The 24,798-nt window shown below is 50.8% G+C and overlaps 1 protein-coding gene and 1 long non-coding RNA gene across 3 annotated transcripts; one reads left to right on the forward strand and one right to left on the reverse strand.

Moving 5' to 3' along the window:
- The first annotated feature begins 797 nt into the window (after positions 1-797).
- LOC138816050 (uncharacterized) lies at positions 798-15,208 on the forward strand. The gene is made up of 4 exons (XR_011368544.1): positions 798-858; positions 11,487-11,604; positions 14,272-14,327; positions 14,900-15,208. It is a non-coding gene; the product is annotated as an uncharacterized lncRNA (long non-coding RNA).
- A 1,885-nt stretch (positions 15,209-17,093) lies between these two features.
- Positions 17,094-21,321, reverse strand: Paqr9 (progestin and adipoQ receptor family member 9). Of its 2 annotated transcripts, none has more exons than XM_070005574.1 (2): positions 21,091-21,321; positions 17,094-18,349 (listed from the first exon to the last, which is right to left on the reverse strand). In XM_070005574.1, the coding sequence occupies exon 2, from the start codon at positions 18,281-18,283 to the stop codon at positions 17,096-17,098; it is 1,188 nt and encodes a 395-aa protein (XP_069861675.1). In that variant the 5' UTR covers positions 18,284-18,349; positions 21,091-21,321; the 3' UTR covers positions 17,094-17,095. The 2 variants fall into 2 exon arrangements, with proteins under 2 accessions (XP_069861675.1, XP_069861674.1); XM_070005573.1 differs by lacking the exon at positions 21,091-21,321 and adding an exon at positions 19,104-19,265.
- Positions 21,322-24,798: the final 3,477 nt, after the last annotated feature.

The following is a 24,798-nucleotide window of genomic DNA, read 5'->3' on the forward strand; positions in this document are numbered from 1 at the left end:
ATATCTCCTATCCTTCCTACACAGGAAAATGAGAAGAGGAAGGTTGTGGTTCCAGGCCAGGCCTGGGCAGAAAAGTTCTTGAGACCTTTTTCTCAAACAGTAATCTGAGACCAGAAGGATCAAGGTTCTGTGCAAACCCTAGACAGAAAAGTCCAGGAGTCTGTCTCAGTAGATGAAGCTGGGTATGGTGATGTATACCTGTCATCCCAATTATAAGAGGAAGCCTAAAAAAGGCGGATCATGGTGCAGACATATGCCTGGGCAAGAAGCCAGACCCTATCTCAAACAAAATAGTGTAAAAAAGCCTCAAGGAATGGCTAAGCAGAGAATACTTGGTAAGCAAATGTGAGGCCTTGAGTTCAAGCCCCAGCACCACCAAAAATAAATACCCCCACCTAAAGCCCGTAAACCCAAAGCCAACATAATAAATACACATCTTGCCAGTTTTAGGGCTCTACAAGAAATGAGAACAATGCTGTTATTTAGTTGATGTTTTTCTGCAAGTAGTTGAAAACCCTTGAAAAGGAATCCCCGTGATCTTGGTTATGTGAAAGAGAAATGTTATTTTTATCGCTAGTGCGTGCGTGCATGCATGCTTGGGGGGGGGGGGGAAATGGGGCTTGAACTGAGGGCCTGAGCGCTGTCCCTGAGCAAATTTGCTCAAGATTAGCACTGCTCTATCACTTTGAGCCACAGCGCCACTTCCAGATTTTTGAGTGATGAATTGGAGATAAGAGTCTCACTGGGACTTTTCTACCCAGGTTGGCTTTCAACCAGGTCCCCCAGTCTCAGCCTCATGAATGCCTAGGATTACAGGCATGAGCTACCTGCACCCAACTTCATCGTCTATGTTTGTTGGTGAGTTTCTGTGAAAATGAGAACGATTGGTTAAAGCCCTTTTCATTATCTGACTCATTTTTTATCTTAATGGTGTTGCTTAATTGGCTGCTAACAATGGAGAACCAGTCTTTTTTTCTTTTTATAGTACATTGACATTTATTGTACATTGTTTTACTTGCTCTACTTTTTGAGAGACAGTCTTTGATTTATCATTTATTGAAAGTCTTTCCTGTGTTAAGCACTAAGAAAATTCTACAGATAACCTTATTCTTGTTCCAGTGGATCATATCATCTTATTTGGGGAGATGACAAGTGGGCATATTTTTTTAAACTATTGCTCAGCATCAGTGGCTCATGCCTGTAATCCTAGCTACTGAGATCTGAGGATCGAGGTTCAAAGCCAGCCCAGACAAAGAAACAAAAAACTATTAAGAGAGACTAAGACAAGAAAAAGCGTATGTGTACAAATGTGTGTATGTATGTATATATACATATATAATCTATATGAATTGGTGATTGTTCTTTGTATATTAATGTTGAATATAAGTGACTAATATCTTTAGACGTTGTCTTCCCTAGCTACCCTGATGTACATATAACATGAATCCAAAGCACTTAGGAACATGACAGAATTTCTCTCTAATGATTAAAATCTCATACTCACATTAAGTAGGAAGAAGTATTCAATTACTTCACCGTTGGCCTGGCAATTTGCCCTTTAAACCTTAATTCTGAGTTAATAAATTATAAATCTACATTCTAGTTTATTTTGCAATCAGCCCTAGATGTGGATTATGGTCATGTGTATTTTTCCAATGACATCTTTCTTTTCTTGACCATCCAATGGAGCCAAGTGTGTGAGTGAACTGTAAGATCCAAACTCTTGAGCTCATAATTGCATGAAAAGACCATTTGATGACATGAGTGTACAGTATTTGCAGTTACATTATTTAGTGAGATCTGCGCACGTGCGCACACACACACACACACACACACAGACAGACACAGACACACACACACAGACACACACACACCGAGGAGGAAGGCTGGAGAGAGGGGAGATGAGGAACAGTATTGACAGCAGGGTGCCCGGATTAAACTAGCTTTGGCCTTTCAGAAGTGTTTCCCAGGTCTTCATCTAAGTCCATTTCAAACCTGGAAAAGGTCACTTTGTCATTTCTCACAAGCTGTGATTTAATTCACTGAAGAGATGGGCTTAGCCAAAAAGAATGCTCCAGTCAATTGGTAACCTGGCTTTGGGGAAAACTTACACAGTAACTAGGTATTGGATAAACAGACGTTGGGCATGTATTTACAAAGAAGCCTCAGAGCTATGATTCTATTATCATTCATATCTTCATAGCCCATCATTGCTGCCCCAAACCCTTGTGTCCAGGAAGTTGATGAGTTAAAAATTTGGAACTGTGGGGTTGGGGGGGAGAAGGGGAAGATGGGAAGGGACAGAAAGGGGAAACAAAGGAGGCGGCAACAATGCTTGATAAGAAATGTACTCATTATCTTGCCCATGTAATTGTAACTCCTCTATAAGGTATTTTCACAATTTAAAAAAAAATTGGAACTGTGCCGGGTGCCAGTGTAATGCTAGCTACTCAGGAGGCTGAGATCTGAGGATCACAGTGCAAAGCCAGCCCGGGCAGAAAAGTCCATGAGACTCTGATCTCCAATAAACCACTCAAAAGTGGAAGTGGCTCTGAGGCTCAAGTAGTAGAGTGCTTACCTTGCATTCATGAGGCCCTGGTTTCGATTCCTCAGCACCACATAAGCAGAAAAAGCCAGAAGTGGCGCTGTGGCTCAAGTGGTAGAGCGCTAGCCTTGAGCTGAAGAGCTGAGGGACAGCGCCCAGGCCCAGAGTTCACGCCCCACAACTATTAAAAAAAAAATTGTAACTGTTTCCTTCAATCAGAATAAATCAGATTGTCACATTGCTACCTGTCTTTGTCACGTTGCTACCTGTCTGCAAATCCAGAATTCCATACCCAGATAGATTATGCTGATCAACAATTTATAGAAAAGGGTCATTTTTAGCAGTCTAGTATTTTTTTAAGTGCTATGTAGTAAATGCGCATCATTAAATCATTCCAAAAGAAAAAAAAAAGTAGGCAAATGGTAATGAGTGAAAAAAGTAAATAATAACCCCCGAAAAAGCGCAATAATATGTAATGTTGTTGCTATTATGTTCTGCTGTGGTTTGAACTCCAGGTCTTATCCTTGCTAGGCATGTATTCTATCACTGAACTCTACCACCAGCTCTTTTTGTGTGTGCCAATTGTGTGTGTGTGTGTGTGTGTGTGTGTATGTATGTGTATGTGCATGCGCGTGTGCATGTGCTGGTACTGGGGCTTAAACCCAGGGCCTTGCACTCTTGTCTTAGCTTCTTTGCTTAAGGCTGACATTCTGCTACTTGAGCCACAGCTCCACTTCTAGCTTTTTGCTGGCTAATTGGAGGTAGGAGTCTCGTGGATTTTTCTGCTCCAGCTGGCTTGCTTCAAGTTGTGATCCTCAGATCTCAGCCTCCTGAGTAACTGGGATCCTTGGCGTGAGCCACGGCACCTGGCTTGTACCACTTATTTTGGAGATAACTTGTCATTTCCTCCCCCGATATGTTCTTGGACTGTGACCTGCTTATTTAAAACTTTGTTGAAGGTAGCTGGGATGACAAGAACACACTGGTTGAGATGGAGTTGAGATGGAGTCTTGTGAATTATTCTGCCTGAGCTGGCCTGGAAATGCGATCCTCCTGATTTCAGCCTCCAGATAGCCAGAACAGCAGGCACGCATCACCGTACTGAGCTGTTCATTGAGAAGGAATCTTGCTTATATGTCTGGGCTGGCTTTGAACCCAAGTGCTCTCAGCCTTTAACCTCCCAGGATTTAGGATTACAGATGTGAGCCACTGGCATTGTCTGTGAATGATTTTTTAATCTTAAAAATCCAACCTATAAGAGCGCACAGTTGACTCTATTGATTTCCAGTACAGGCAGCATTCTTGTAATGTAAAATTCAGTAGGTGTCTTAGGCATTAAAATTTAAATGCGGAATCATCATCAATATTTTATTTAGAATCTGATAAGCTTCTGGGGTTACTGTGGTGGTGGAACCCTAATGTGTTCCTCCCACACAGAGCGACTTACTTTCTGGATATTATATTCTTTTATACAAGACCAGAAACAGATGTTTTACTTATTATATTGGAGATCATGCACAGCTACTTTTTTTTCCACTTTGTGTTTGAATGGGTATTATGTTATATATGTCTTCTGCCATATATATATATATATATATACACACACACATATATATATATATATATGTATATCCTTCTTCTTTTTCTTCTTTCATAGCATTATGAATTCCAGCCAAAACAATTTTCATGAACAGAATAAAAAAAATGTCCTCTGTGTGTGTGTGTATGTGTGTGTGTGTGTGTGTGTGTTTTAATCTTCCGAGTTAAATTCTGGGTCATTCAAAGATTAAGCAAAGTGACTCCAGCCTGAAAATCCTATAATTACAGAATGTCTGTCTCCCGCACTGCTGAGCTTTCCTGGTTGGGCAGATTTCCTGAACTGCCAATTAGGAAGGCCTTTGACGTGTTCCTCTAGGGTAAGGCAGGTGGATTTGAAGAGCTCATGGATGGAGCTACCATTTGTCTTGTTTAATGTGAGGTTAGGCCTGACTGAGTCTGCTAAGGGAATTGGTGACCGCTGGAACGGACAGGATTCATGAAAACAGCAGCGTTCGCTGGCAGTTGTTTCTTCCTATACCCCTCCTGACTAGCCTGTGGGGTGAAGGGAGTGGTGTGGGTGGGGGGGAAACTAAATGCTTTGAACTTGGAAACTTTGGAGGAAAACGTTCTAGAGGAAATAAAAGATCTACAAACTGATGAGATAACCAACTAGAGGATTTCTAAATGGCATTACCTGTTTCTTAGCTGATTTTTTTTTTTTTGCTTTTCTTTTTTTCCCCCCTTATTTGTTGGTTGGTTCAGTGTCCCTAGTCTGGCTCAGCCTCCTAAGTGCTGGGATTATAGGTGTACATCACCATGCTTGGTCTCTTAGCTGACATATGTGTGTGTGTATGTATGTGTGAATTCTTGCTACCATTTATTTATTTAAAAAATGTTTTAGAGGCTGGGAAGGTGGCTCAGTGGTAGAGTGCTTGCCTCCCATGCATAAGTCCCTAGATTTGATTCCTCAGCACCACATAAGCAGAAAAATCCAGAAGTGGCACTGTGGTTCAAGTGGTAGAGCACTCACCTTGAGCTGAAGCGCTGAGGAACAGCATCCAGGCCCAGAGTTCAAGCCCCATGACCGACAAAAAAAAAAACATTGTTGTAATGGGTTGCCTTATATACTTGTAACCAATTTTTTAGAGATGCAGGTAATAGTTCCTCTAAAGATCTACTGCCTGTTTTGTTTTATTTTTAAACCACTGGTGATCTAAGCAAAAAGCACGTGACTCATTACAGTAATGGCCTGGGTATAGAAAGCCCCAGGGGAGAGGGGACTCAGGGCTACACACTGCAGCCTGGCTTCTAATTGGACTGCAATGCAGAGGAGATCAGCCGGGGCTGGAACGAGAGGCCGTGGGGCCGTGGCCTGTCTGGGACCTGGATCTGCAGGCAGCAGACTCGTTAGCCACGTAGGATCCAGGTTTTACAGCTCATTTCCAGGAACAACTTCTAGGCCATCTCAGAGGGACTGGAAACTGGACTTTTGAACATCTGACACTTTGAGAAAGTGTGGGGAGTGTAACTTCCTGTTAGTACCTTTCAGTCAGGAGGCCGTGTTCCCTCTGTGTCGTTTCCTAACGCTGAACAACTTCAGAAGTTGCTTGGTGATCTTTTAAACAACGGGACACACATTTGGGATGGTACACTGCCCCTGCCAGCGCCTTTCCTTTCTCTACCAACCTGGGTCAGAAGTAAAGACAGGAGCTGGACGGACAGAGAGACAGAGAGACAGATCAAATCTTAGCAGGCAATCTCAAGAGTTTAGTAGCTCGTTCGTTCACAGCGGCGCTGAACACAGCACTGCCACCTCCTCAATTAAGTGAGCCATAAGAATTACGGCAGAGGAGTCAGGCACCGGTGGCTCACGCCTGTCATCCTAGCTACTCAGGAGGCTGAGATCTGAGGATCACAGTTCAAAGCCAGCCCGGGAAAGCCCTTGAGACTCCTATCTCCAGCAAACCACCAGAAAACCTGAAGTGGCTCTGTGGCTCAAGTGGTAGAGCACCTGCCTTGAGCTGAAGAGCTGAGGGACAGCGCTCAAGCCCTGACTTCAGCCCCATGACTGACAAAAAGAAGAGGAAGAAGGAGGAGGAGGAGGAGGAGGCGGCGGCGGCTCATGTCTTCTGTGCTCTCTGGTCACCAGCTCTGCAAAGTCTACTGACTAATTAAAAAAAAAAAAAAAAAAAAGCTTTTCTGGCTTACTTAAGAGGCTGAGCTCTGAGGATTGTGGTTCAAAACCAGCCAGGGCAGAAAAGTCTGTGAGACTCTTATTTCCAGGTCACCAATGCAGCGGAGCTCCAAACGTCATCACATCTTCATAGACCTATCTTCCTGGTCAGTGTGTCCTTTGGTCTGTTTTTCCACGTGCTGTTCGTCTGATTGAGAAATCTGTCTGCCTACAGAAACTAGCCAGTCAGCGTCTCACTAACCCAAGCGCCACGCCGACTGGCCGTGGGTGACCTTTCCTCCCGGCCCCATCCTGCCCAGCTGCGCTGGTAGATCTGCAGACTTCCTGTCATGGTCTATGAAGAGAGAGAACTAAGTCAATATTTTTGATCTGCTTTGCAGCTAGATGTTGGATGATGTGTCAGTTCTTTCCCAGGCCATCTGATCAGTTATTATTAGAACACTTTTAGTGTTGTTTCTAGTTTATGGTTTATGATCAGCTTCTGAGAGCTCATCTTGGATATCTAATGGAAGCAACAGCTCACCCTGCTTTCTCATAACCGCGACCAATGTGATCTTGTGCTTAATGACTGATCTAATTACATGTGTCTTCTGAGACTACTCTCCAAGATTCTTGCCTCCATTTTTTACCTGGGATGATGGTTGCTAATAACTATCCAATCCTGGATCATCTCACAAACCCTTTGTCTCATGAATCTAACCTATGAGTGAAGGCAAGACTTGCTTTAAAATGATCTTGAACAGGATACCGTAAGTCTAGAAAGGCTTTGAAACACATGGTGAAGTTTAATCATTTGTAGAGTTTCAGAAAATGAACCTCTCATGTCTCTAACTGGTAGCGTTTCTAAACTGTGTGTACTCATTAATCCATCTGTGGTGCTTTGCACACTAAATAAAGCAACCCTTGCACACCGGCCTTGTGTTGTCTCTCTGATGTTTTCACTTCCTAGTGGAGATTAGGGCTCTGGTGTAAATATATATTGGCAGTGCTGGGGTTTAAACTTGGGGCGTCTTGCTTGCCAGGCAGGCCTCGCTCCTACCGAATCCCACCTCCTCCAGCCTAGGGTAGTAAATATTTTAATCTCTGCATGCCATATCATCTATTCACGAAGGCATGTGTGTGGCCAGAAGACAATATAGTTCTCACGATGGACACAGAAACCTGAATTCCACACCATTTTCACATGTTCTGAAATATTACCTTGGGCGGGGGGTGGGGGGGAGGCTTGTTTTGTTTTTAACCATTTAAATATATCAAAACTATTTTTAGCTTGTGGAATATAAAAAAAAATACCCACAGGCAGAAAATGAGCAGACTTGCCCTGTGGCTGTAGTCTAAGTATAGTACAGTTTCTGGTCAGGAGCAGATTTTGGTTTAGTGAGAATTGAGTCCTTTACAATTAGAGGAACCCATCGTAAAAAAAAAAAAAAAAGATATCTATCTATCTAGGCATATGTATATATAGATCTATATCTATGTATATGCCTAGATAGATAGATTCCTTTGGTATGGAACTCTGGAAGAGACCCCTATACGCAAAAGGCCCTGAACAAGGCAGCTTTTGATTTACATCTGATTTTATTTTATTTTCTCATGTTATTGTATTAACTCACAGCCTCTCACTTGCTTGGCAAGTTCTCTACCGTTTGAGCTGCACTGACCCTGGTCCTTTACCTTTTACTGTTTGTAGGATGACTTTTTTTTCTTTTTTTTGGAGGGGGGAAGGCAGCCCGGGCTGGCCTCAAACTGTAATCCTCCTAAAACCAGAACCCAAGTGGCCTGGATTACAGGTGGGCACCATTGTACCTGAGGGAGCTTTCTCAAGTAAAAGTTCCAAAGCCCTGGCAGATTGCTCCACCAGACTCTCTGGGGGCAGAACCTGGGAGTCAGCTGTTTGCCAAGCTCTCTCCGTCTTTCTACTGTGTTAACCAGGTTTGGAAAACACTGACTTGCTCACCATTTCATAGCGGGAGATGGAGCCATTAGAAATGATACCACACACACATTTATTGTCTTAAATGCATTGCTTCCCCAGAAATAGGTTTTAATGATTTCTTCTCACTCCTAAGGTGACTAGTTACTTTTATCGAAAATACTCTCCCATGATAGGCTCTTAACACAGTACATAGATACACTTTGTGTGTGTGTGTGTGTGTGTGTGTGTGTGTGTGTGTGTGTGTGTGTGTGTGTTGCGCGCGTGCGCATGCACGCCAGTTTTGGGATTTGAACACAGAGCCTTGAACTCTCACTTGTCTTTGCTCGAGCTTGGCACTCTACCACTTGAGCCACAGCTCCACTTTTTTTGTGTGTGGTCTCTTGGAGATAAGAGTCTCACAGACCTTCCTGCTTGGGCTGGCTTCAAACCCCGATCCTCGGATCTCAGCCTCCTGAGGAGCTAGGATTACATAGGCGTACCTTTAAGCGACCTCATCTGTTCTCTTATGGATTCTCACGGCTAGCCTACATACGTAGCGAGCTGGCCCTCCTTCGTTTACGCTCAGTGTCATGTGATGTTTTCCTGTGTCAAAACTTTATTCTTAGCACGACAGACATATATTGATTTTTAATCTTAAATTGACATCCATTTCGGATAGCCTCTTGAATAAATAAAAGGTGCTTCTGTCACCGAGTCAGAGAGAGAGAAATTTAGCAAATCCCAGGCAAGTAGATAGGCAGTGACTCAGTTGTTATTGCCTGAGATGAATCAGCAAGAGCAATCTGCAGAAGGCTGCTTTCCCTCCCTGCGAGGATTCTGCACCCTTTGGGCTGTTCCAATATTATATCTTTGTTCCCATGATGCTGCGCTGTGTTCTTGGCCAGTTTGTTTGTAGCTGGGGTAAGATGTACCCTGTGTTGTTATTCTATTTTTTTCAACATTACTTTAAGAAAAAACAAAAAACAAAAAGTTCATCATTGCCAGGAATACAGCCTCACGCATCTCTTTCAGGTCTGGGGAAACCTGGCCTTTATTCCTAGGGGCTTGAAAATCTAAGGTCCCAGAAAACATGCAAATCCAACTGCCTTTAACTGTAATCACTAGTCAGGGAGCAAAACCATTTCTTTTCTTCACTCACAAGTATGCTCAGAAAAGGCTTTTCTGGTGCATGGATGTTAGCTGTGACTGAGGGTTGTATGGCACAAATAAAAAGCTGAAGCGGCCTTCTCCTCTTGTTAGAAGTCTTCATGCTTAGAAGCAAAGACTCTATTACATCCAAGTAGTTTTCTACCATTAGGACTATCCATCCCGTGCTAGCGCCTTCATTTCTTCATTTATTAATGAGTGCATCTGTCACGTATAAAGTGGTACCTACAATGCAATACTCCAGACACTGTGTGGGAGATGTGGGGGGGGGGTGTTTGGTTAATTTCCCAACTTACAGTCTTCCCATGGGAAGAGAAGAACTCGAAGTAAGGGAATTAATTTGTGCCTGGTGATAAATTGTGTATAGGAAAGACAACACCAAAGTCCTGGTTGCACATGTGTGCATGGTGGGGCGGGGGAGGGGGGAGCGGGGGGGCGGGGAGACCAGCTGTCTCCTCTCAGGGTCAAAGGTGGTGACATTTGGCCTGAGATGGAAGGAAGGAAACAGCTCAGCCAGATATAAGTTTCAGGGAAGAGACTCCTGAGGCTGTGGAGCTCTGACAACCCCAGCATCACGTTGTAGATGGAGATGGTCCCTTAGTTTTGGTAGGTTAGATGCGGGTATGGATACAATGGACTCCCTTGCTTTTGTTTGCCATTTTAATATGCTCATTGAAGAGTTTAAAATACGTTTATGGTTTGTTTGGTTTCTTCTTCTGGGAGACAATGAACCCAAGGAAGCCTTCATTTGGTGATCTGTTTGTGTGTTTGTTTTCTTTTTTCCTGGGGTGTTAGCTTAGGCTCCTAGAATCCCTTGGGCTGTTTGTCATGTGTGCTAAGGGCTCTGAGGGTTTGGCCTATTATCACAGTGATGGCTAAAACAATGTCCTGCAAATCCCCGCACTGGACGCTGGACGAAATGGTCTAGCATGCTTCATTCTGTCCTTACGCTGCTGATAGAGCAACGCATCCTCCCAGCCCGACATTAGAGCTGAGGAAAGGGACCCCGCAGGGGGCAAAGTGTCTTGTGTGAGGGACAAGGTTGAAATGATGGGAACAGTGAGGCTGTGGGGCCGAGAGGCAGCAGCTCAGAGCCCACAGCGCCCGCCAGCGGTGTGCAGGGTCCAGTGCCTGTGCCCTGGGCCACTACCCTGGGCCGCACCCCCATTGTGGGTCCATCTGGCCCAAGATGGGCATCTGCTCCTGACCCCATGGGCACCCCACGTCCTCTCGGTGCTCAGATTGTGTTCCTCAGCCCTGAACAGGCCCCGCAGGACAAGGGTTTAACTTTGGGAGGAACTTGAGGCCATCTCCCAAAATTCCCTCCTGCAGGGACAGGAGAGACGGGCAGGAAGTGGGGGGGGGGGGCGGGACCGGATGGCAGAGGCAGGACCAAACTAGACCTTAAACTAATCCAACCCCCGAGCAGCTATTCTGGGGACTGACTGGGGTCGGGGGAGTGGAACCCCAAGAACGTTTCAAGACAGAACTTGGGAAATCTGTGATTTCTCAGGAGACCCCGTGTCCAGTCACCAGCACACGCGTGTGGATAGAGAGCCTGGGGCCGTCTCGGGGGTCACAGACATGTGTGTGGTGACACTGAAGGAATGGGTGTGGGGGAGTTCTGGGATTTTATAGGATACACCCCATTTCAGTACACTCAAGAAGGACGGGAGAGCAGTGTCTTCACCCTACTTGAGTGTGGTTCCCGGGACAGCCCGGGATGTTAGGGAGTTCACGCAGCCCTAGGGAAGCAGCAGAACTGATACTTAGACACCTCTCCCCCACTTCAACCCTTCTTCTCATCTTCATCTTCCCCAGGTTTACGTGATCAGTTAGAAGCTTTGGGCTTTGGTTTTATTTTTGTGCCTGTAGTGGGGATGGAACTCAGGGTCTGGGCATTGTCCATTTACGTTTTCACCCATGATGGGTGCTTTACCACTTGAGCCACACCTCTGTTCCTGGCTTTTTTGCTGGTTAATTGGGGATAAGTATCTCACAAACCTTCCTGCCCAGGCTGGTTTGAATTTTGATCCTCAGATCTCAGCTGTCTAAGTAGCTAAGAGATCATCCCCAGGCCCTGAGTTCAAGCCCTGATACTGGGACCTAATTTTTTTTTTTTTAAGGACCAGGTACAAGGAGTTTCTACTTGACCACTGGGACATCTCCCCTCTGCTCCTGACTCGATGAGGAATGGAATGGAAGGGTGACACTTCTTCACTGCACATTTGAGTACAATCAATTGTACGTAAGTCCTTAGATTAGATATAAGGCAGATGGTGGAAGGTCTATACACCGTGGGATGCTTTTCGCAGCCTTTTCTCTCCCAGGCTGGAGCTGGGGAACATGGGTGCCTCCAGGCTGGGGTAGGAAAAGTTATTTCTGTAGAGCAAACAGCAGCCTCGGGATCCTCCCTTAATCCCGAAACACACGACGGCTTTCTCTTGGCCCACGTAGGGATGGTGTGAGGCTTTTAGCCACTTGGAAGACATGTTGAAGACGGCGTGCTCAGGGCTGTGGGCTGGCTGGCTGCTTTTCCCTCTCGCTCCACGCCCACCACTGAAATTGACACCCACCCCTGTTATTCCTGGGTGCTTGGGTACTGGTTAGGATCATTTTGCTCTCATCATAAACCGGCCTGGCAGAAAAGTAGACGTTTCTCTGCTAAGCCTTCCCAGGAGAGGGCATTTAATGAGGTTTCTAACAAGAATTAAAAACCCAAAGCAAAAGCCCGTAAGCCGGGCGCCGGTGGCTCACGCCTGTCATTCTAGCTACTCAGGAGGCTGAGCTTTGAGGATCAAGGTTTGGAGCCAACGTGGGCAGGAAAGTCTGTGTGGCTCTTCCTTCTGATTAATAACAAAAAAACAACAACAAAAAACAAATGGAGAGCCTTGAGTGAAAAAGCCAAGGAAGAGTGCAAGGCCTAGTACAAACAAAAAGAAAAGCCTTATACGTTTACCCTTGTTACACACCTAGAACCTATCTGACATGTTTTTTTTTTTAATGGTTTGCATCCTTCTTTAAATTGTACAGTGTTTACATTTTTAAGATCAACATAGGTAAGAGTTCAAGGTATTGAATTCCCAGGACAAAGATGAGACTTTCCAAAAGAGTACAGGGCCTGGACACTGTCCCTGAGGTTCTTTGGCTCAAGGCTAGCACTCTACCACTTGAGCTACAGCACCATTTCCAGCTTTTTTCTGTGTATATGGTACAGAGGAATCAAACCCAGGGCCTCATCTTCATGCATGCTAGGCAAGTAGTCTACCACTGAGCCACATCCCCAGCCCAAAGGTTTTGTTTGTTTTTTTGGGTCCGGTCCTGGGGCCTGAACTCTGGGCCTGGGCGCTGTCCCTCAGCTCTTCAGCCCAAGGCTAACGCTCTACCACTTGAGTCACAGCGCCACTTCCGGCTTTTTTTTTCTGCTTATGTGGTGCTGAGGAATCGAACTCAGGGCCTCATGCATGCAAGGCAAGCGCTCTACCACTGAGCCACCTTCCCAGCCCTGAGAGTTTTCTGTTGGGGTGTATTTAGACTTGCTTGCTTTGCTGTCTGGCAATACATGGCAGATCAAGAACATGACTTCAAAGGAGACTGCACTATCTCCTAATGCCTGTCTAACTGAACTATGTCTAATTTTAGGGAAATAAAATCAAGTCATTATTAAACCAGGAGACTCGGCTCTCCAATGAAGCAGCAAAAAGCTGGGTGTGTGGCTCAAATGGTAGAGCACCAGCTTTGAGTGTGGAGAAAAGCTAAGGGATAGCACCCAGAACTGAATTCAAGCCTTAGTACCTGCACCAAAAAAAAAGAAGCCAGCTCTTAGTTTTTTATTTTTATTTAAAAGTTCAATGCAGCCAATTAGAGTCTATATCCAAATATTATATATGATATCCAGTTAACATCTGTGTGTATCATGGACCATGTATTAATCATGCAGAGCAGTGAACACACAACTGAGCCCACACACAGTCCCTAAAAAGGAGCTAACGCCTACCCTACCTGTCTCTCACGATAGCTTTGTGCAGATTAAGTAAAGCGCTGAGATTTCAAGATTTAAACACAAAATCCCTATTATTGATGCTAACCACCAAATTCAGCATGTCGGAAAAAGAAACTCAGAAAAACCCACCGCCACATTTCCACCTTTCTTAGAAATGGCTCCTAGCATGGGGAATGAGGCCGGTGGGGGATCTAGGACCGTCAGCGCTTCCAGGTGGGATTTATGAATGGAAGCATGTGAGGGCCATTCTGGCCGCCTCTGGCCCCACTTTCTCCCTGGCTATTTATGGAGAGTGTTATGGCCAGTGGAAGGGGGAGAGGGGAACGAGATGTTTGTTTTTACAAGCCAGTCATGGCACAGAGGAAGAACGCCACTTCTGGTCTCTAGCAGGGTCACCCTCTTCGCCTCAAATGCAAGGAGGGAGGGGGGAAAACTCCTTTCACCAGTAAGTCAGCCTGAGCCAACGATCCAACCACAGGGGTGAGGATGCGGCAGACAGACACAAGCGTTTCCCGGGTATGACTGGGAGATGCTGTTCCTTGATATGTCACCTAGATCACGACTAACAAGTAATAGGTATATATGTATACACACACACGTTACATAATACGCTCCCAAACGTGAATGCCAAAATAGATCGTATAGAGCAAAGGCTTGAATTCCTCTGGGTTATCAAACAGTTATTCAAACAGTTGAATACAATAAAGTAAAACCGAATTGTCACAGATGTAGCAAAAATGGAGAGGATAGCAAAGTATGGGAAAGGCTATGGTGGTTTTTTTTTTTCTGGTTGCCAAATTATCCTCACCCCTGCCCCCCCCAAAACGTGTGACAAACCTGAACAGTCCCCGGCAAACACAGACCCAGTAAATCTTGGCTTCTAAAACACATGCCCTGTTTCCCTCTAGAAATCTGATGTCACTTAGCCAACAGCCTGCATCGTGGAGAAAGATCACCCCTGACCGTAAGTACTGTATGTGATACCTACTTGCGCTTATGAAGCGGAGTCACTTTTTAACTGGTGTGTCATTTTGCCCAACAGTCCAGGTGGTGTACAGCAGCTCAGGGAAGTGGAGGGAGGAAAAGCCGAGGGGGGCAGAAGGCAGGCCCCCACCCTGTCTGGAAGCCTTTCCTAGGGAAACTGTCACCTCACTGCTGGGGGATCATAATCACTTGAAAACGATACGGGTATAATTTTATCCCTAGGCGACCTCTGTTTAAGGACAAAGACACAGGGCGAGGAGACCTACAAACACCTAAAAGGACCAGAGCCGGGGTCTGATGGTTCTGAAGTTCACAGATCCTTTCCAGATGCGCCCTGTCCCCCCAAGTTCCTTCCTGAGTCTTCCGCCTCTTTCTGGCACTTCCAAGAGCGCATTCTTTGGGGGCTCAAGAGAGAAAGCGATGCCAGGCAAATAAATTTGCCTGTGGAAATACCCTGCTCTCCACCAGGGTGCTGAATTAAGTTACCGCTGAGCAATGCCATCTGCAGGGGGCACTGAGGTCAGCTCACAGGAGACTCTGTTCTCTACACAGTGAGACACCGACCCTGGTCAGGAGTGAGGCTAAGCGTACTGACAGTCCCCGGAGACCCCCCTGCCTGGCATGCGGACCCACGGATGTGTAGCGGGGGCGTGCGTGTTGGCGGGCACGCACACACGTGGAGCCGGCCTCTGCGGGGAAATGTGTGCTGGCTTCACCACAGCAGTGAGTTAAAGCAGCTGTTAAGGAACACCACCGCTGTCACCCGCGCTCCATTCAGTGCTCCTAGGACCTGGCGGGCAGCACACAGCCACGTGCAGATTCCATTCGTGGACTGGCTTGCACCAAAGTGACTTACCAAAAAGTGTGTTAAAAAAAAAATAAAAAATAAGCTGTGGTGGTGGTCTCTGCCTGTCACAAGCTGCTGTCTTGATAACGTTCATAGAAAATACCTTTAAAACAAAGACCAGAAACTATCGCCACCACAAAACACAGGCCAAGCTGGCCACGCGGTATCTTGGGGTTTGCAAACGTTTTTCAAGGATTGGGGGTGACTGCCAATTACTCAACGCTTTCAGCTACAACCTTGGTCCTGTGCCCCTTGCCCTTCATGGTGCCACGATGTCATCATTGTATTCCTCAGTGTGACCTGTGTAGTGTGGGCAAGAGCAGATGGCACTGGTGACCTCTCACGCCACCCACGGCTGGCCCACTGGCGGGTTGCGCCTCTCTTGCCAGGAAGACCAAATAAATGCTCACAAGCGAGTGACTTCCAGGCTTTTGCCAAAGTTTAAAAACCAGCACCATCTTCTCCTGCCATCTTGGGTGGAATGTCAACTCCGGATTTGCCATAATAAAAATCAAAAGGAACCAACACCACCACCACTGCCACCACTACCAAACCACTTCTTCCTGCCCATCTCCCCAGTGCAAACAAACTTGTCTGAGGACCAGTGATTTGGGGCATTGCTTCCAAAGGTGCATTTATTCCAGTGGCAACTCGAGAAGAAGAGCGCAAGATGAAAAAACAATCAAAACAGACACATGGGAAAACAAAACACAACAACAAGCAGGATGGGTTGTGTGGACACGTGAACGTTCACAGGAACATTCCAGCTCCTCACCCATCGTCTACCCAGAATCCCTACAGCGGAGTCCTTCACAGTTGGATCCATGACACACACACACACACACACACACACACACACACACACACACACACACACTCTCTCTCTCTCTCTCTCTCTCTCTCTCTTCTGGAAACACTGCTGGGAAACAGTAGCTGAGAACTTGAGCTGCCTCTCTCCCGGCCAAGTTCAAGTATGTGCAGCTTCGCTGAAGGCTCAAGAGGTTCAAAACTAGGTGAGAGGACCCGGTGCGTGATCACAGGCCTTGACGAATGAAGCCAAACAAATCACTGTATATATTATTATTACTATTGTTTAAATAACATCTGAGAAACATTTTCTTCTTTTTTGCAATGATTGACTTGGGTTCACGGTCCATGCATTTGTTTTTCTAGCAGGGGAAAAGCCCTGAGGTTCTCTGCGGACAGAGCTCCCTTCTTCTTGGACGGCTGGGGGCGTTCCTCGGGAGGACACAGGGGCCCTGCAAGAGGAGGTCCAGTGGGCTGGCTGCTTTTCCTCTTGACCCCCATAACCTGATCCCCCCCTCCTTCGGGCTACTTGTCACTGGAGAGCCATCCAGACAGAGCGGCTGCCCTAAGAGGGCTGGCCGGGCCTGACTCCCGCTGGCCACCCCAGGGGCGAGAACCACTTGGTCCTCCCCTCTCTCCTTCCAACCCCACCACGAGGACTGGGGGGAGGGGGTCCCTGTGCAGCCCCCCCACCTTCCTCTTGTAAAAACCAAAAGCCACCCCTCCCCACCCCACCCCCAGAACCTGCCAGAGAGAGAGAGAGACAGAGGGGCACAGATGGGTACCCCAGAGCAGGTCACCCCTCAACTCACCCTCCAGACCCTGCAGAGGGAGGGGGGCAGGGAGGGAGGGAGGGAGAGGGGGGGCACAGATGAGCACCCCAGAACAGGTCACCCCTCAACTCACCCTCCAGACCCTGCAGAGGGAGGGGGGCAGGGAGGGAGGGAGGGAGAGAGGGGGGCACAGGCGGGACCCCATCTCACCCCCTTGCCCCCCACCCCCGGCCCTGCAGAGGGGGGAGGGGGCAGCGCGGGCACCCCGGGGCCGGCCCTCCCCCGCCCCCCCCTCCCCCCCCCCCCCCCCCGGCCCCGGCTTCACTTGTCCCCGCAGCGCTCGGCCCGCGCCCGCGCCGCGCCCTGCCGCAGGAACCTCCGCACCACCAGGCCGAGGCAGAGCAGCAGCAGCAGCATGGCGCCCACGGTGCCCGCGAAGGTGGGCGCGCCGCCGGGCGGCGGGGCGCGGCGCAGCGAGCGGCGCAGGCCGTCCTCCACGTAGTGCGCCTGGTCGTAGATGCTGAGGAAGGTGAAGATGTGGAAGAGCTGGTGGCTGTGGCCCACCACGTCGAACAGGCCGGGCTGCAGGCGCTCGGGGATCTTGCTGACGTTGAAGAAGGCGGCCACCGCCAGCCACAGGTAGCGGCGGTGGAAGCGCAGGAAGAGCGCGGGGTCGCGCGCGCGCAGGTCGAAGAGCGCGCCCTCGAGCGCGATGGGGCAGGCCAGGCTGAGCGGCAGCGCGAACACCAGCGTGCGCAGCGCCGCCGGGTGCGCGCGCGCGCCCGCCGCGCCCGCCGCCCCCGCCGCCGGGCGCGCGCGGCTCTGGCAGCAGGCGGCCGTGCAGCCCACCGCCAGCGCGAAGGCCACGGGCAGCACCAGCGCGCGGTAGGCGGCGAGCGCGCGCGCGCAGTCCACGCGCCAGCCCAGCCGCTGCCGCACGTAGGGCGCGAGCGCGCGCGCGTCCAGCAGCCGCAGCCCCGGCAGCAGGTAGTAGTAGTAGGCCACGGTGCTGCCGAAGCCGTAGTAGCTGATGGAGGCGTAGTCCAGGTAGAAGAGCGCGGCGCGCAGGCGCCGCGAGGCGCTGCCGAAGGCGTGCGCGGCGCAGCTGGCGGCGAAGGTGAGCAGCACGCCCGAGGCGTAGCACCAGAGCGGCAGCAGGCCGGGGTGGTGGAAGGGCAGCGGCTCGGGCGCCGCGGCCGAGGCCGGGTCGGCCGCGTCGGGGCCCAGCAGCAGCAGGCGGCCGAAGCGGCCGAGGAAGAGCAGCAGCGGGATGAAGTGCGTCCAGAAGTTGAGCGTCTCGTTGGTGGGCCGCAGCACCGACGCCAGGCACTCGCGCGCCGAGCTGGGCGGCCGCCGGTAGCCGGACAGGATGAAGCGCTCCACGAAGTCCTCGGGGACCTGGTCCCAGCGGAGCAGCGCGGCCGGGGCCGGGGCCGGGGCCGCCGGGGCCGCCGGGGCCGCCGGGGCCGCCGGGGCCGCCCGCGCCCGGGGCTGCGCGCGCCGCGCCATGGGCCGCCCGGCCTCGCCGCCTCCGCCTCCTCCCGCGGCCGCCGCTCCTCCGGCTTCACCGGGCGCCTGGAGAGACACGGGGCGGCGGTGAGCGGGGGCGCGCGCGGCGCGGCGGGGCGGGGCGGGGCGGGGGGGAGCGCACCCGGTGCGGTGCGGTGCGGTGCGGTGCGGCCGATCCCCGGGACGCCGCCCGCGCCCCGCGCCGTTAAGGATGGAGGGGGCGGGGCCGGGGTGGGGGTTCCGAACGCGCCCACCCCACGCGGGGCGTTCCAGAAGGTTCCGGAGGGGGGAGCGGGGGGAGGCCTTGGAGACGCGCTAACTGCCCCCCCTCCCCTCCCCGCCCAGCCTCGGTGGCCCCCGTTTTCTGTCCGACACCTCCGCAGCCTCCGTGCCCCCCGCCCGGCCCGCGATCGGCCTCGAGCCCCGGGGTCCCGCTCTGCCCCGCGATCGGCCTCGAGCCCCGGGGTCTGCTCTGCGCCCCGCGATCGGCCTCGAGCCCCGGGGTCTGCTCTGCGCCCCGCGATCGGCCTCGAGCCCCGGGGTCTGCTCTGCGCCCCGCGATCGGCCTCGAGCCCCGGGGTCTGCTCTGCGCCCCGCGATCGGCCTCGAGCCCCGGGGTCTGCTCTGCGCCCCGCGATCGGCCTCCGCCGCCAGCCTCGGGGTCCCCTCTGCGCCTGCGGGCGCGCCCTCCCCCTCCCCCTGTCTCCCCCCCCCCGCGTCCTCCCCGTGTCCCCCCCCGTGTCCTCCCCGCGTCCTCCCCGCGTCCTCCCCGCGTCCCCCCGCGTCCTCCCCGTGTCCTCCCCTTGTCCTCCCCGCGCACCCGCCGCGCGTCCTTCGGCGGCCATCCTCGGCGGTCCCGAGCCCCGCGTCTTCATCAACACTGATACCAATAATTCCACCAATAACAGTAATCCATGCAACCCCGGAGCGGAGCCCGCGAGCGCGGACTCAATGGGGAGAAGATGCCGCGGGTGCAGGTGCTTTGTAGGGGGAGGGGGAGGGGAGGGAGGAGGGGAGGGGGGAGAAGAGGGAGGAGGGGAGGGAGGAGGGAGGGGAGGGAGGAGGGGGGAGGAGGGAGCAGAGGAAATGGGGGGAGCAGGAGGGAGCAGGGGAGGAGGAGGGAGCAGGAGGGAGGGGGAGGGAGGGGGAGGAGCCCTGGCTTGGTAGAACCCGGTGTCTGGCTTAGGCAGCGGCCGGGCCGGGCGGTGGCTGCGGAGCCGCTCGCTGGGGTGTGGAGAGGCAGAGGCAGAAACGAACAGTGCAGAACACAGGAGAAGAGCAAAGCCCTGACCCAGCGCAGGGACCCCCTGCCCGGCCGCCCGCCCGCCTGCGGGGCATGAGTCCTGGCCTGTCCCTCCGTCCTCATGGCTGTCCTCCTGTCTGTCTGCCCTCACGGTGGTCAAGTCCTTGTGTCCATCTGTCCTCACGGTTGTCCTTGTGTCCGTCTGTCCTCACGGTTATCCAGTCATTGGGTCCATCTGTCCTCACAGTTGCCCTTGTGTCCGTCTGTCCTCACAGTTAAGTCCTTGTGTCCGTCTGTCCTCACGGTTGTCCATTGTGTCTGTCTGCCCTCACAGTTAAGTCCTTGGGTCCGTCTGTCCTCACAGTTGTCAAGTCCTTGTGGTGTTTACCCATTTTGCAGAGCAGCAAGCAGAAGACAGCAGGGCCCCAAAGAAGCCGGTTTGGTGGCGCAGGGCAGAGCTGTGACCCAACCAGGCTGCTGCCGGCTGTTCTCCTGAAACTAGAAAGCATCCCGCCTGGCCGGAGGAGGGCTGGTAGGGGAGACACTTCCATCACGGAAGGGAGTGTTCAGGGTTTTACATTTCTCTTGGTTTACTGTGAACATAAAGACTCCCCTGGTCCCAAGGCACACCCCGCAAGTGGGTTAAGGAAGAGCCCCCCGACAGCAGGTCAGGGTGGATTTGCGTTATGGATGGGGTTATTTAGTTATAACCCCATACCAATGGATATTACCAAAGTCTAGAAAACGTTCACAGTGTCCTTAGAAGTTTCTGTCTGAAATAATTTCCACTAGTCATTGATTTGACAAACGCTTACATAATCCGGCCAAAGGTAAACTTGGGCACAGTGTCTTTCTGACCTCTATCATACATTTTTGCTTTGTGGATTCTTTTTAATATAAAGCAGTTTTACTGAAGTTATTTAAATAGATTTTTTTTTAAGGGAGAGTTAAGGATTTCATTCAAGTTTAGGATTTCTAAGTCTGAATGCTGGACAACTCAGAAAAAAAAGGTTGGTATTTTTGAGTCTATAAACAACCCGAGCATGTGAAAATTGTTGGTCTTAGGATCTAATTCCCTCTTTGCTTCATAAGCAGCTAATTATATAATTGGGAAAAGTATAATAGGAAAGTCGCCTCAAGCAAAGAAGTAGAATTAACTGAATGTGAGAATAGAAAAACTCGCTAGGGCTGGGAAGGTGGCTCAGTGGTAGAGTGCTTGCCTTGCATGACTGAGGCCCTGGGTTTGATTCCTCAGCACCACATAAGCAGAAAAAGCCAGAAGTTATTGAAAAAAAGAAAAAAAAAAAAAAGAAAAGAAAAAGCCAGAAGTGGTGCTGTGGCTCAAGTGGTAGAGCGCTAGCCTTGAGCTGAAGAGCTGAGGGACAGCGCCTAGGCCCAGAGTTCAAGCTCCAGTACTGACACATGCATGTGCGCGCATGCGTGCGCACGCGTGTGCATACATACACACACACACACACACACACACACGGGAACTCAGGAAACAGCAAAACTACATACAGGGTGTTAATCAATGGGGACAGCGCTATAGCTTTTCCTTACTTACCACCAACCTGAAAGAATTTATTTCATTCTCACAATTGAGATCTGGAATTCTTGCCTGGGTCCTCACAGGCTGGTTTTCACAGCCGACCGCTGTGCACTGTTGGCAGCGCTGGCATTTTGTCTGGCTGGCATTCTGTCTGGCAAGGCAGATAGAGACTGCGGGGTGGCTGCCGTCACCCGCAGGTGTGTGTGCTGGGAGACAGACCGAGCTCGTGACTGGAGCAGGGCCTGCTGCCGGAGAACCCCAGCCACAGGCCTGGCCTGGGCGAGCTGGGGCCTGGGTTCAGGAGCACGAGCCAGCCCGTGCCCTGAGCCACAGCGCGCTTCTCCTAGCTCCCTGGAAGCCCTGGGCTTGGGTAGACCCAAGTCCTGACTGCAAAATCCAGTCCATGCGCAAGGCCGTAGCAACCGGCAAATGCCCTGTCTCTTTCTTTCTTTTCTTTCTTTCTCTTTCTCTCCTTCCTTCTTCCTTCTTTTTTCTTTGTCAGTCCAGGGCTTGAACTCAGGGCCTGGGCACTGTTTGTGAACTTCTTTTGCTCAAGGCTAGCACTCTACCACTTGAGCCACAGCACCACTTCCAGCTTTTTCTGTGTCTGTGGTGCTGAGGAATCAAACCCAGGGCTTCATGCATGCTAGGCGAGCACTACACTGAGCCACCTTCCCAGCCCCGCAAATGCTTTTTCAACTTGGTTTTCTTTGATGATGTTCATCTTGTCCAAACAGAAGTTATTTATGTTTTCTTGCTCCACTAATAAAAGAAAGCAAATTTGGTGTTGCCGTTTTATTAATCATACACTGTCTTCCAAGGAAATAACCTCTCGAAGTCTTATATTTTATCTAAAAACTGAGAAACGAAACACTAGGGGCTGGGCCCAGGCCCTGAGTTCAAGCCCCAGGACTGGCAACAACAGCAACAAAAAAGCCAGGCATGGTGGCATATTCCCATTACCTCGACTGCCAGGCCAGAGTGAGCCGGGACAGAACCTGGAGGCTGTATATGTAAAGCATTTACAGCAAAAATGGTTGGAGGCGTGGCTCAAGTGGTAGAGTCGCTACTCAGCAAACATCAGGCCCCAAGTTCAAATTTCAGTCCAGCAGAAAGACTGATACGAGGAATTAAACACTGCGATGTGTGTGTGTGTGTGAGTACTGGGGCTTGAATTCGGGCCCGGGTGCTGTCCCTCAGGCTCAAGGCAGCCACAGCTCCACTTCTACCTTTTGGGATTTGGGAGATATTTTGGACTTTGCTGCCCAGGCTGGCTTTGAACTGCGGTCCTCAGATCTCAGCCTCCTGAGGAGCTAGGATGACAGGCGTGACTTGGAGCACGGAGGCTGGAGGAAAGCTGTGTGCTGACAGGCCACTGTCCTGGCGCGTCCTGCGTCTCCGTCGTTGGAGAGGGGTGTGGGGTGGGCACCCAGTGTTCACACTCACACCGGGTGAGCCCCCAGTGTCGGCGCCTTCAGTCAGTCAGCCGCATCTCCCATTTCTGCCCGAGTTCTCTTCTTTCAAAAGGCCCAGCCCCTCGATCTACGCCGCCTCACGCACAGCAGAGCAGCCTCACGCACAGCAGCCTCGCGCACAGCCACAGCCTCGGGGAGAGGCCACCTGGCTGCTGCTTGGGAAGCGGCCTTGTTTTTAGTTTGAGAAGCAGTGATGTGAGTGCAGAGGGCAGATCAGCACCCCGGAGCTTATTATCAGTGGCTTCCCCTGGGACAAATGCATTTGCACCCAAGAAGCAGCTGGGAAAGCTTCCCAGCACCCCAGGCTTTCCTCCTCCTCCCCCCCCCCCCCCTCTGGCTTTGAACCCATTCTCAGGTCTCAGCCTCCAGAGTAGCTGGGTGACAGGCGTGAGCCACCGGCGCCCACCCGGCTTCCCTTCTAGCCTTTTTGCTGGTTTATTGGAGATAAGAGTGTCAGGGATGAGGTGACTTGAGACTCTACCTACCCCAGCCTCCTAGAGGAGGCAGAAAATTGCCCCTACTGAGGGATGGGAAGGAGTCCTCTCTCCTCTTCCCTGGTACCAGCCTTCCTGTCGCTGCTCCGAGTCCCCAGTTTGTGCCACCAGGACAGACTTTGGAGGCCGCACGGGCTCTACCAGGCTTGGTGGCTCAAGGGCGCCTTGGCTGTGCCGACCACGCTTTCCCTAAGGCATGCGCAGTCCGCCTCTCTCCCTGACTCATTGATGAACTGGCAGCTACCCCAGGACCCTCGCACTGGCTGCTCCTCATTGCTTCAGCTGATCGCCTTGCAGTGTCCCTTCTGCCTGTGTCCAGCATCACCACCTCCCGGGACACTGTGGCCCGCCCTGTCTAAAAGGACAGCCTCCACGCGCTGCCTGCCGCCCTCATCTTTTCGCACTTTCACTACCTGACGCGGACAACTCCTTAGGTAGCACACACATACTTATTAGTCTCTCTCCTGCCAGGGCAGGGGCGGTGCTGGCAGGAGCTGCCCTCAGCCCCATCGCATAGCAGCTACTTGCTGAATGTTCGTACCATGATCAAAACACTTCCAAAACTTTCCAAGCCTAGAAGAAGAAAAGGCAAGCGTCTTGAGGTGCACCTGTCCCTGATCTATTATTCTGGGTGTGCAGGGGAGGATCAAAAACTCACACGAACGCATTTGTGAACTTGTTTGTTGCTTCTCTGCTGGTCGGTAGGGTAAGCTCGTGAGGAACCACAGAGCAGCAGGTCCCGTGACCAGCACAGCACCGCGGGATTAACGCCGAAGCAAGCGCATTTGTTAATGGCCCCGTTGAGCTGTGGTCTACAACATTAAATGGAGCTGTGATCATTTGATATCCATTAGTCAGACAAATTAATTCCTCCAGCGGCGCTAAATTCCTTTATAACAGAAAAGGGATGACAGATATTTTTTAAAAAAATAGATAATGTTGGGAAGAGAACAAAGCACAAGGCGTTTAGGGAATTAATTTGTATTTCTTCAAAAACTCAGGTTCCCCAAAACTACAGGATGTTGTTAATCACGTTTAGGGCCACGGTGGCGGCGGTGGAGCCCCCAAGGTGGCCCAGCAAGGCAGTGGGACACAGAAGCCCTTGGAACAGAGAAGTCCAGTATTTTTCCCACTCATGCACCCAAAAGAATTGAGTAACTTTTTGGGGGGGCCAGTCCTGGGGCTTGAACTCAGGGCCTGGGCACTGTCCCTGAGCCTCTTGCTCAAGGCTAGTGCTCTACCACTTGAGCCACAGCACCACTTCTGGCTTTTTCTGTCTGACACAGAAGAATCGAACCCAGGTCTTCATGTGTGCTAGGTGAGCACTCTACCACTGAGCCGCCTTCCTCCCCCCCATTCTCCCTCACTTTCTTTTTTAAAAAAAAGCAATGCTAGGTGTTTTCAAGATCTCAGGCTGGGTTTCAATGGCTCACGCCTGTCATCCTAGCTACTCAGAAGACTGAGATCTGAATGAAGATCGGGGTTTAAAACCAGCCTGGGCAGGAAAGTCTGTGAGACTCTGATCTCCAGTAAACCACTAGAAAACCCGGAAGTGGCGGCGCTGTGGCTCAAGCGGTAGAGTGCTCACCTTGAGCTGAAGAGCTGAGGGACAAAGCCCAAGCCCAGAGTTCAAGCCTCATAACTGACAAAAAAATAAAAAAGGAGGGGGGTCTAGCCAGGCGCTGTGGCTCACACCTGTAATCCCAGCTACTCAGGACTTCGGTGTGTCCGGGTGGAAGGCAATACCATGTCAA

This window comes from Dipodomys merriami, unplaced genomic scaffold (assembly GCF_024711535.1).
Source record: "Dipodomys merriami isolate MVZ:Mamm:240054 unplaced genomic scaffold, mDipMer1.0.p SCAF_68, whole genome shotgun sequence".
Lineage (NCBI taxonomy): Eukaryota > Metazoa > Chordata > Mammalia > Rodentia > Heteromyidae > Dipodomys > Dipodomys merriami.

What these genes read in the sequence shown, in the direction of transcription:
- Paqr9 (XM_070005574.1), bottom strand. Translation starts at nt 18,283, where the DNA reads ATGGCGCGGCGCGCGCAGCCCCGGGCGCGGGCGGCCCCGGCGGCCCCG.